We start from the raw sequence: 12,408 nt of genomic DNA, 5'->3' as shown, positions 1-12,408 counted from the left end.
AAGCAGAGGGTTCAGAGAAGCGAAACGACTGCTTCAGAAGAACTATGGAGATGAGCTGATGATAGCAAGCGCTTACATTGACAAGGCTTTAAAATGGCCACAAATCAAGTCTGAAGATGTGAAAGCATTGAATACTTATGCTATATTTCTGACTGGATGTCGTAACACAATCGAAGATGTGGAGTTCATGGCGGAGATGGATAATCCCACAAATATGAGAATTGTGGTTTCCAAATTGCCATATAAAATGAAAGAGAGATGGCGCAATGTAGCATTTGACCTCAAGGAAGGTAGAGGTCACAGAGCAAGATTTGCTGATCTTGTTAACTATATTGACCGTCAAGCAAAGATCGCTATGGACCCACTCTTTGGAGACTTCCAAGACAAACACGCATCTACAGTCAGCAAAGGCAAGGAAAAGGAGAAACTTTTCAAAAGTGGAACGAGAGGAAGCAGCTTCGCAACAAATGTGTGGATGGGCTGGAAAAGGCCGGATGCAACAACATGGCAGGCCAACCCAGTTCAGGCAGCTAACGCCTTTGAACCGCCATGTCTTTTCTGTCAAAAGAATCACACATTGGAATCATGCAGCAAGATTAAAGGGCTAGCACACAGGGATCGTGTAGAATTCTTGAAAACAAAGGGACTATGCTTTGGATGTTTAACACGAGGACACCTTAGCAAAACGTGCAAGAGGATGGTGTGCACACAGTGCTCACAGAAACACCCAGACATCCTTCACAGAGCGAAAGAAGCCAACACTTATATTTCATATAAAGTGGCGAGTGAGGACAGTTCTTCAAATGAAGAGGTCTCAGGAGCCCAGAACTCAGTTAAACCAGAAATAGTTGGCTATGCTGGGACAGGAAACACAGAGTGCATGCTATCAATTGTACCAGTGAAAATAAGATCCTGTAAAGGTGGAAGGTGTATAGAGACGTATGCTTTTATAGATCCTGGAAGTACAGCTACGTTCTGTACAGACGAGCTTCGAAAGCTGAACATTAAAGGAAAACCGACTCAGATATTATTGAGCACGATGGCTCAAGATAAACCTGGTGAGCAGAAGCTCATCAACAGTCATATGCTCTCAGAACTGGAGGTGTGCGGCCTTGAGCACACGAGGTACGTCCAGCTACCCAAGGTCTTCACGCACAGCAGTATCCCGGTCCAAAAGGAAAACATTCCGATGCAACAACATCTGCAAAAATGGCCGTATCTGCATGAAGTAACCTTACCACACATCAACGCTGAGGTAGAACTTCTCATTGGAGCTAACATCCCAAAGGCAATGGAGCCGTGGCAGATAATTAATAGTCGGGATGATGGGCCCTACGCTGTGAGGACTGTCCTGGGCTGGATGGTGTGTGGACCCACAAAGAACGAGACTACTGATTCCAAGATGGAGTCGGCTCATTGCAACGTAAACCGAATTTCAGTGTTGGAACTAGAACAGCTAATGGTTCAGCAGTACAACACAGATTTTCCAGAACGGCGCTATGGTGACAAGGAAGAGATGTCGCAAGAAGACAAGCAGTGTATGCACTCAGTGCAACAGACAACAAAGTTTGTGGATGGACGTTGCTGCGTAGGACTTCCATTGAAACATGAAGCAGCTAACATGCCAAGTAACCGCTGTATGGCAGGACAACGAGCTGCTAGCCTGAAGAGAAAACTGAAAAAGAATGATGTCTTTCTTGAAGACTATAAAGGCTTCATGAAAAGCATATTGGATAAAGGCTACGCAGTTGAAGTTCAAGAGGCTACCAAACCGTCACAGTGGAGGTATGTCAGAACATCTCAGAGGCTGACGTGCGCAGAGCCTTCAAGCGGGTGGACATCCGGAAGGCGGCAGGTCCCGACCACATCCCGGGGCGCGCCCTCAGAGCATGTGCAGACCAGTTGGCAGGAGTCTTCGCAGACATCTTCAACCTCTCCCTGTCCCAGGCTGTTGTTCCTGAGAGCTTCAAGATGTCCACCATTGTGCCTGTCCCCAAACACCCCAAGGTAACCTGCCTGAATGACTGGAGACCCGTAGCCCTCACCTCGATTGACAGTAAATGCTTGAGAGGTTGGTCAAGGACTTCATTTGTTCCATGTTGCCTGCCACGCTGGACCCATGGCAATTTCCATATCGTGAAAACAGATCCACCGAGCAGCCAATTGCCATGGCACTTCACCGCCTTTCCCACCTGGAGGGAGGAACTGTTGTGTGCGAATGCTGGTTGTGGACTACAGCTCAGCGTTCAACACTATTGTTCCCGCCAAGCTCGACACCAAGCTCAGAGTCTAGTCTAGGCCTGCACTCTACCATGTGCAGCTGGATACTGGACTTCCTGTCGGGCCGCCAGGTGGTGAGGATGGGCAGTACCACCTCAGAGCCGCTGACCCTCAACACGGGAGCCCCTCAGGGATGCGTGTTGAGCCCTCTCCTCTACTCCTGTACACCCACGACTGCACGGCCATGCACAGCTCCAACGTCATCATCAAGTTTGCTGGCGACACAACAGTGTTGGGTCTGATCACCGACGACGGAGACAGCCTACAGGGAGGAGGTTGGATCACTGGTACAGTGGTGCCAGGAGAACAGCCTCGTCCTCAACGTCAAGAAGACCAAGGAGCTGATCGTGGACTACAGGAAGCGGAGAGGAGCACCCCATCTCCATAGACGGAGTTGCAGTAGAGAGGTCAGCAGCTTCAAGTTCCTCGGCGTGCACATCTCCGAGGACCTCACATGGACCACGCACACCACTCACGTGGTGAAAAGGGCCCAACAACGCCTGTATTTCCTTAGGCGACTGAGGAAATACAACATGGCCCCCGCATCCTCAGAACATTCTACACCAGTACCATCGAGTGTTCTGACAGGTTGCATCACCGTCTGTACGGAACTGCACCGCCCTGGAGCGTAGGGCACTACAGAGGGTGGTGCGGTCGGCACAGTACATCGTTGGAGGTGAGCTTCCTCCATCCTGGACATATACACCAAGCGGTGCGTGGCCAGGGCCAAGCGGATGATGAAAGACAATAACCACCCGGCCACAAACTGTTCACCTTCTACCGTCAGGCAGGCGATACCGCAGTATCAAGTGCCGACAAACAGACTGAGGACAGCTTCTTCAGTCAGGCCATCAGGCTGCTGAACAAGGACTGAGACCCTCATTAACACTACACACTAGAACATATTCTGTGAATATCTATGGCCATGGTGTATATTTTATTACATTGTTTATATATATATTGTATGTATATACATATATATATATATATATAGTCTCAAAAAAGTGTATATTTTATTACATTGTTTTATATATATATATTGTCATGATGTATATTCTATTACATTGTTTTATATATATATTGTTAATACTTTCTTCTTTTTTGTGTGTGGATATTGTATAGTTTATTCTCATTCTTATTCTTTTTTTTAGTCTGCTACTGCTGTCGGGTGTTTTGCACATAAGAATTTCACGAACCGATTATACTTGTATAAAAGGGGATGTGACAATAAAAACTTGAAACTTGAAACTTGAAACATCACAAAATCCTGCTGATCAAGCCACCAGAGGCATGAAAGTTAAGAGCTTCATAGAAGATGATATGTGGAACAAAGGACCTCAGTTTCTGTTGTGGCCAGAAAGTGAATGGCCACAGAGGCCAGATAAGGAGAAGCAAGACACGCAGGAAGATCCAGAGGTCAGAAACATTGCTGTGTATACGATCCTCGCCGAGGGGAGTGCTGACCCTGTGAACAAACTGCTTCAGTACTACTCAAGTTGGGACAGACTGAAGAGAGCAGTCGCATGGATTTTGAGAGTCAAGGAAACTTGATCCACCTGAGGGACAAAAGAAAAGAATTACAGCACTCCATTGGTCAAGTCAAAGAAAATCCACAAAGACTGAAATTACGCATGCAGCAACAAATGAAAAAGGTCAAATCTGACGTAGAAAAGAACACACTAAGCTGGGAACAGTTGCTGGCTGCAGAAGTGGAAGTTATTCGACATAGTCAGAAGCAATGGTTTCCTGATGAAGTGAAGGCCCTCTACGGTAGTGGAACTGTCAAGAGAAGTAGTCAGCTATACAAGCTTGATCCCACTTTGCAAGATGGCATCTTAAGAGTTGGAGGACGACTGGATAAATCCACCATGACAGAAGGTGCCAAACACCCAGCAATTCTGTCAAAAGACTACAGAGTCGCCTCCCTCATTTTGCTTGATCTGCATGAAAAGACTGGACATTGTGGGCGCAACTACATGTTGTCGCACTTAAGACAAAAGTTTTGGATTCCGAAAGCAACCTCAGCCATCAGAAAACTGATCTCAAGATGCACAGTCTGCAGGAAACTCAAAGGCAGAGTGGGAGAGCAAAAGATGGCGAATCTGCCAGAAGATCGCCTAACACCAGACCAGCCACCATTTACCAATGTGGGCGTAGATTACTTTGGCCCCTTTGAAGTCAAACGGGGCCGGAGCACTGTCAAAAGGTACGGTGTGATGTTTACCTGCCTCGCCATTAGAGCAGTGCATATAGAGATAGCAGACAGTCTTGACACCAGCTCTTGCATCAACGCCATACGCCGCTTCATAAGTAGAAGAGGCCAGGTCTCCATCATGCGCTCTGACAATGGCACAAACTTTGTCGGCGCAGAAAAAGAGTTGCGAGTGGCCATTGAGAGCTTGAATGAGTTAAAGATTGAAAAAACTTTGCAACAAAAGGGCATTAAATGGATGTTCAACAGCCCAGCTGCTTCCCACCAAGGAGGAGTTTGGGAGCGGAAGATTCGTACTGCACGGAGAATCCTTGGCGCACTTGTGAGAGAACAGACCCTCACTGACGACGACCTCCAGACACTGATGTGTGAGGTCGAAAGTATCATTAATGGACGACCACTCACGAGCCCGTCCGATGACCCATGCGACATGGAGCCTCTGACGCCCAATCATCTGCTATTGATGAAAGTGCAACCCAACATGCCACCGGGAACCTTCACCGAGAACGATCAGTATGCAAGGAGACGCTGGAGGCAAGTACAGGACCTCGCAGATCTGTTTTGGACCAGATGGACTCGAGAATACTTACCTCTCCTCCAGGAACGGCAGAAATGGTCAAGGTTGAAGAGAAACTTCCAGCATGGAGATGTGGTGTTAGTAGTTGACAGCTCGTCACCACGAAACACATGGATAATGGGAAGGATAACCCAAACCATACCGGACTCCAGTGGAACTGTACGCAGAATGAAGCTGCAGACTCAAACCAGCACGCTGGAGAGACCCGTCAACAAGCTGTTTACTGCAAGAAGCAACGTGAACACAAGAAGATCAGATGATGAAGAAATGTTTAAAAAGACTGTTAAACAAGACTTAGATTAGCAGTGATTATGAAGATTTGTTTAGTTTGATACTTGACTCAGTTGTTGGCTCTTTGAATTTAAGTTATTTGGTAATGGTGTAATCTTTAAGCTTAACCATTAGGGGCCGGATATGTAAGAGCCACAAGTGTGTTTTTAGTATATTTAAGTTTCAGAATAGTTTATAATTTAATATTTAGATTTATGCTCATTTAGGAGGAACTATAAGTTGAATATATTAAAAGATCTTTATGTTAATGACTGACGCTCGGGCCAGGCTATTTAATGACGTCATGACGGCAACAGGTGTAAGAGCAGAGCCGCATTAGACATGAGAGATATAGTTTTTTTACCGTAAGACTGAGATCGTTTTGAACGTTTATTATTTTGTGTACTTTGTTAGTGTTTTTTGCTGTTGAAAATAAAATCGAAAGAAAAGGAAATGAACGGTCTCCTGTCATGCGCGTGAGAGGAAACTCACTGTCTGCAGCTCTTTAGCGGATTAAGAAAACAACAACGACGGAACGCCGCTACAGCAGGGTACACCCTGCCCTGGGTGTACCCGGCACATATGTACATATAGAGATAGACAACCTTTCATGCTCACATTCACACCTATGGGCAATTTAGAGATCAATTAACTTGAGCTGCATGTTTTTGGGCTGTGGGAGGAAGCTGGAGGGAAACCACACTGCCACAAGGAGAACATGCAAACTCTACACAGAAGGACCGCCCAGACCGGGAATTGAACCAACGACCCGCTTGCTGTGAGGCGACAGTGCTAGCCACTACACCACCGTGCACCTACAGCTGTAGATCACCTTAACAAATGAAATAGATACAAATAGGTAAAGAGCTTAAGTTTGCAGCAGCTATAGTAGTACTACACCAGAGAGTAGTTCAGAGAGACAGTTCAGAAAGGGGACGACACACTTGGAGTTAGTTTTCTTGTTTTGGAGTCTTGTGGGATTTGCCACTGTCCCGCCCCTTTAGGAGATTAGGGGTGGGTACTCAGTTTATTAACTCACAAATATAACCCAATGCTTTCATCCATCCACAAGGCATTCACAACACCTCCGAACGAGGTGGTGGGATTGAGGGAGAGGCAACCACGCCAGGACCACGCCCCTCTAGGAGCAGAGTTTGTAATGCGATGACGTTGTGGTTTAGCATTCATTTTATGCAAGAGGAATTAATCACACATCATTAATAATGAATTACAAACTGTATGGTATTGGTAAAATATGTTTTTTGAAAATTTAATATCATTCATCTTTAAAAACCTAATTTGTGAAGGAGGAAAAAGGGAAACCAGAGGATGCATTATATATTATTTATTACCTTCCATTTGAATATAGACTTAGAAAAAGGACACTGGCGTATGGAGAAAGCAGCAGGACAGATGCCGACCACATCTGGTGACTTAAACCATCAACAAATAGGCAGAAGTAAAGCAGAGGAGGGGAGTGTGTGTGAGTGTTTGCATGACTGTGTAATGAAAGGAAGAGCAAGGGATTGTAAGGAGCCAACAGTATCAGGGTCACGGGTGAGAAAATTGGTTCATGTTTTACTTCTTTCTATTCTACAATAAGCCAAGTGGACTATGACCTATCAACAATTGAGATGGACATACCAATGAACCAACAAACTGACATCACCTTCATAAAAACAGCAGCATGTATTTTTTACACACAATAAAAAATAAGGCTTCTTTTTAAGCAGGCACGTGCACAGATAGACCCCTAGTGGTGCTCAAGCACCAGCCCCTTTGCCCTGGATGAGAAAAGTGCCCTTTTAGAGAGAGAAGAGAGAGAAGAGAGAGAGAGAGAAGAGAGAGGAGAGAGCGAGAAGAGAGAAAAGAGAGAGAGAGAATTCTTATTCCGTTCTATTTAACAGGGGCTAGTCTAGGATTTGCGTGGCCAGACTGAAAAAAAATAATCAGGCCTCTCTTGTTCAGAGGGCCGGGCCAAATGTGGAGGTGGGCCGTATCCGGCCCGCGGGCCTTAGTTTGAGGACCACTGCTCTTGGCTGTTGATGTCTATCAATATCGCTCATTTTGAAAATGACGTAAGAGGGCAATACGGAGCCGTATCAGACCAGCGAGGAGGGCAATACGTGGCTGGCATGATGACCCATTAGCCAATCAGAACGCTTGTACTGTTGTTGCTATATAATCATTCATCTTTATTCATAAAGAAAATGTAAGATAGCGGTCTGATGCTGCCCAGAGGAAACGCAGGTCGAGGACAGCATCATCAGTGTATTGCTGCTAATGCTTCAACTCTGTCAGAATTTTTTTTTGGCATTGGGTGCCCTTTATTTTGGTTTGAGCACCTGCCCCCCAAAATGTCTGTGTTAAGGGTTATTTGAACAATTAAGGTTAAGTCTTCTTGTTATATCCCACCAATGGTCCAAAGCTCAAAGTATTACATTTATCACTGCGTTCGAAACCAGCAAATGTTCACACTTAAACAATTGATCTCTTCTCAATATTTAATCTTTAATCGAACTACATTTCCTCACCTAGTAGGAAAGCTCAAAACAGATGAGCTAGAGCTTGACTCAACTGAGTCTGAAGAACAGACATATCACTTACTGTTGTTTGTGGTTGAGCTCCTGCTCCTTGTTCACCAGGTCCTGTTTGAGGTTGGCCAGCATTTCCACAGAGACGTCCACCTGTCGAGAGAGCTCAGTGGCCTTGTCTTCCAGATCTTGCTTCTCCTGACTTAGCCGTTCGCTCTCCATCTTGGCCCGCTCCAGCTCGGAGCTCTTCCTCGCCAGCTCTGACTGAAGACGACCTACGCGGGACGCTATTTTCTGCTCCACCTACAAGACAAGACGCACTTGAGCTGCCTGTCCCGCCATAATCTCCACATTGGATGAGACATAACTAGTTATGCAAATTAGGACATGAACTAAGTAAATAACATATTCATGAGCAAATACTTCTGTCAGTGAAGATCTTTTCATATCTATATTTTAGCATCTGACTCTCAAAACCTACTGAGAACAGACTAAAGTTCCTTCTACATTATGTTTTGAAAAACACAACACAACTTTCAGACATTAGTGTGAAGACTAAGCACACAGCTACACTCCAATCCCTCATGAGCAAGAAAAGCTTTTCTTTCTGCTAGGTCACAGAGTTTCCCTGTGTTGAGTTTGTATTATTCTACATACTTCTATTAAAGCAACTTTTCTTTTTTTCGTACAGCATCTTTCAAATAAAAGTTTTTAAAAATGTGTATGTGGAAAATTACTGTAAAATATTAACTATTAATTCTTAATGTCCTATTCTGGATCGTTTGGGCATTTATAGTTTGATACAACCACTAGGGGGTGATGAAGTGAGAAATGCTTTAATTCCACCTAACAAAATGAAGCTTTCTCTTGTAAAATCATTTTTACCTTCGCATTGAAAATGCCGGAAGGTTATGTTTTGATCGCCGTGTATTTATTTATTTATTTATTTATTTGTATGCGTGTTATTCGCAAATCTCAAAAAGTATTGAACCGAATCGCATGAAATTCAGTGGGATGATTGTTTATTATCCGGGGACCAGTTGATTAGATTTTGGGATTGATTGGGTCAAAGGTCAAAGGTCATGAACAGGTCAAAATCTTTCGCAGAACTCAAAAAGTATTGAACCGAATCGCATGAAATTTGGTGGGATGATTGTTTATTATCCGGGGACCAGTTGATTAGATTTTGGGATCGATCGGGTCAAAGGTCAAAGGTCATGAACAGGTCAAAATCTTTCGCAGAACTCAAAAAGTATTGAACCGAATCGCATGAAATTTGGTGGGATGTTGTTTATTATCCGGGGACCAGTTGATTAGATTTTGGGATCGATCGGGTCAAAGGTCATGAACAGGTCAAAATCTTTCGCAGAACTCAAAAAGTATTGAACCGAATTGCATGAAATTTGGTGGGATGATTGTTTATTATCCGGGGACCAGTTGACTAGATTTTGGGATCGATCGGGTCAAAGGTCAAGGTCAAAGGTCATGAACAGGTCAAAATGTTCTAGAATCGCATGAAATTTGGTGGGATGATTGTTTATTATCCGGGGACCATTTGATTAGATTTTGGGATCAATCGGGTCAAAGGTCAAGGTCAAGGTCATGGAAAGGTCAAACTCTTTTTTTACCATAGCACGATACATTTTTGTCCAATTGGCATGCAACTAATGCCAAAATGTTCATAATTTAATGCCCAACCTTGTGATATGCGAAGGTATGCGCTCTACCGAGTGCCCATTCTAGTTGAACATGTAATGATCAGACTAATATCTTTATAAATAGTGTGTCTCCAGCTCTAACTTAGCATACACCTACATGTTTTTGTTTGCTTGTTTGTTTAGCTTGTTATCTTTGTTTAGTCGTATGTCTGAATCTGTATCATGTAAGTTTGTTCTCTGTTTTACGAAAGTATATTGAAAACGACTGAGAGTCAAAGTCAAGTTGATTCTGACAACCAAAAGGATTGTATTGACCTCTTCAGACAGCTTCTCAAGCCTTTCATCCAGCTCCAGCCGTTCGAACGCCCGAGCCTTAAGCCTGGCCAGGCCCTCCTCGTAGGCCGCCTCCACTGCACTAGCCGCTACATTAGCTGCCACTGCTACAGCTGTGCTGGGGTTGCCATGGGGACCTTGGTCTGCAGATGTCATGGCTTTCTTCATAAAAATCTCCCCATGGGGAAACTCCACATTGGGAATATACCGGGCTGCAGTGTTGGAGTTAGCCGGGGTCAGACTCAAGTCATCCGCACAAGGAAGCTCACGACAAGGAAACCGGCGCTCCTTTAAAGCTGAAGGCCGCAGCGGCTCAAACGGGTCGTTGTTGTTGACAGGTGCAAGGAGAGCTCCCTCAGCCACAAGCGGCAGCAGAGCAGCAGCGTCACACACACTGTTGGATTTGGAGAGGACGTAGAGGGTCTCGTACGTGTGGTTGTACTCCAGGTGGGCACGTAAGGACGACAGGCTTCGGAAGCGCTTGTGCTCCCCGCAGCGAGGACAGCGGTATGGCAGATCCAGAGAGGCCATACCGCCAGTGGCTGCCGGAGGAGAGGGGGCGCTCACGCGGGACAACAGCAGCGCCCGTATGAGGATACAGAGGTCAAGCACCTGATAGATCCTCTCATGGTGAAAACAGGGCAACAAGGCGACAACAAAAAGTCAGAAGGAGGAAGTGTTTCCCATGTGCTATGGAGGAGCCCAGCTCAGTCACACGACCACACATAGTGGCAACATTCAACCGGTCTTCATCGGTCATGGTCCCTCTGTCTGAGGTCCTAGAAACAGGGGAAGGAAATAAATGTGAGTAAAAGTGTGGTATACCATTAAATTAAAAAATAATAATTTTAACAAATATAATTTAATCAAGCTAGATAAATATGTGACAAAAAGTTGATCACAAAGGCTAATCTAAGCCAACAATTTAACTCTTCATTAAAAAAGTTCCATCTTATTTTATCTTTAAAACGATATAGTCAGGGGGACTTTATCAACAAATATATCAAGAATTCTCCAGCAGGAAAGTCAAGTTAATCCTGATACTTTAACTTGTTTCTTCGACAACTGTTGATTAAAGTTCCTTGCTTTTCTTTCTTTTTTATTTAGGAGAAGAAGTGCAACATTGATACATAGTGGACCATTAGTAATGTTTCAACAAGTAAGAAAAAAGACAAATTCACACATTTGTATGCAACTGCATATACAAAATATTTCATGATGTTGCATGAACATAGCATTCTGACACATCTTTGTAAGATTAGAGAGCACTTCACTATAACAGTTTATCTATCCATGTTTACCACTCCACCAGTCTGCTGTGTCTGAACTCTCGAGGAACATTCATCTTTAAGTTTAGTGGTTGAGAAACATGAAACCTGCATTTCATAAAAGGTTATAAAGCAATCCCCTGCACTTTGTACCGTGAATCACACAGAGAAAGACTGGGAGAAGAGTGGGGAAAAGGAAATGGCTCCATTAGTGAGAGTGCTTGTTAGCGGGAACATAATTTTCTAGTCTAAAGTCTATGAGGTCAGCTGGACAAACTCTAAGCTCTTTATGAGGGGATCTGTGATCTGAGTGGTGTTTTCTTTATCCATTGCTACTGCAGTTCCATCTATGTCTTAAATGCTGCCTTATATTTGTATTAAAACCCCAGAAAGCAAAGAAAGGATGAATAAATTAAGTGCACAACTAAAAATGATAATGTATTGATAAATTCATAGTTTACTCATAGAAAATAAAGGTCTGCCGAACTCAATGAAACGATAATCTGGATAGTCCATTATTGCTGAATACTTGACGTGCCTCATCTACCCAATGACAACATTACTTCCTTTTTTCTTTCTTCTTTATTTTAATTCAATTAAATTCAATTCAGTTTATTTGTAGAGCCCAATTTCACAAATTACAAATTTGTCTCGGAGTGCTTTACAATCTGTACACATAGACATCCCTGTCCCAAAACCTCACATCGGATCAGGAAAAACTCCCAAATAACCCTTCAGGGGGAAAAAATGGAAGAAACCAACAATCAAGAATATTAACGCCTTCAACCTGGATTGGTGAACAACGATGTTTCCAAGCACATGGTCTGCACATGGTCTGCATATCAAGTAAAGGCAATGACATAGAGTGGGCACAGTCTGTGTTTTAACATGGACCACCACAGAGGTCTTGTACAGCAATCCAGGACGGACGCTTGAACCAGAACAGACTCTCTCTCTCACAACATCCTACGAGCAGCTATTAATGAGAGAAGAAGCAGGCACAGACATTGGCGGTCTAATCACAAATCACAGATGCATAGACGGTTCTTCACAGAGGGCTTAAATTAAACACTAGAAATCCCCAGAAGTCACCAAGACTGTTATTAGAAGTCTGGTGAGGCTGGAACAGGGAGTATACTGGCAAGATGTGCCCAGTTATTAACAGAGGAGGATTTTTTAGACCCAGTCACGACACTGCAGATTGCAAGAAATCCCCTCTGCTTAAAATTACAACATGAGGCATTTAACCGGGCAGTAAATGGAAGGAAGTGAAGCT

General features: G+C 44.0%; 1 protein-coding gene across 1 annotated transcript in view; it reads right to left on the bottom strand.

The window, feature by feature from the left end:
• fbxo41 (F-box protein 41) overlaps nt 1–10,395 on the bottom strand; it is a 44,596-nt gene extending 34,201 nt beyond the window's left edge. The window contains exons 1-2 of the mRNA XM_056408486.1: nt 9,847–10,395; nt 7,947–8,176 (exon numbers count right to left, since the gene is read on the bottom strand). Of these exons, the coding sequence (XP_056264461.1) occupies nt 7,947–8,176; nt 9,847–10,395 (779 nt within the window). The remainder of the gene's footprint in view (nt 1–7,946; nt 8,177–9,846) is intronic.
• Between the last annotated feature and the right edge of the window lie 2,013 nt (nt 10,396–12,408).

This window comes from Pseudoliparis swirei, chromosome 24, assembly GCF_029220125.1.
Source record: "Pseudoliparis swirei isolate HS2019 ecotype Mariana Trench chromosome 24, NWPU_hadal_v1, whole genome shotgun sequence".
In the NCBI taxonomy this organism is placed as follows: Eukaryota; Metazoa; Chordata; class Actinopteri; order Perciformes; family Liparidae; genus Pseudoliparis; species Pseudoliparis swirei.
This window is presented reverse-complemented; position numbering and strand designations above follow the sequence as displayed.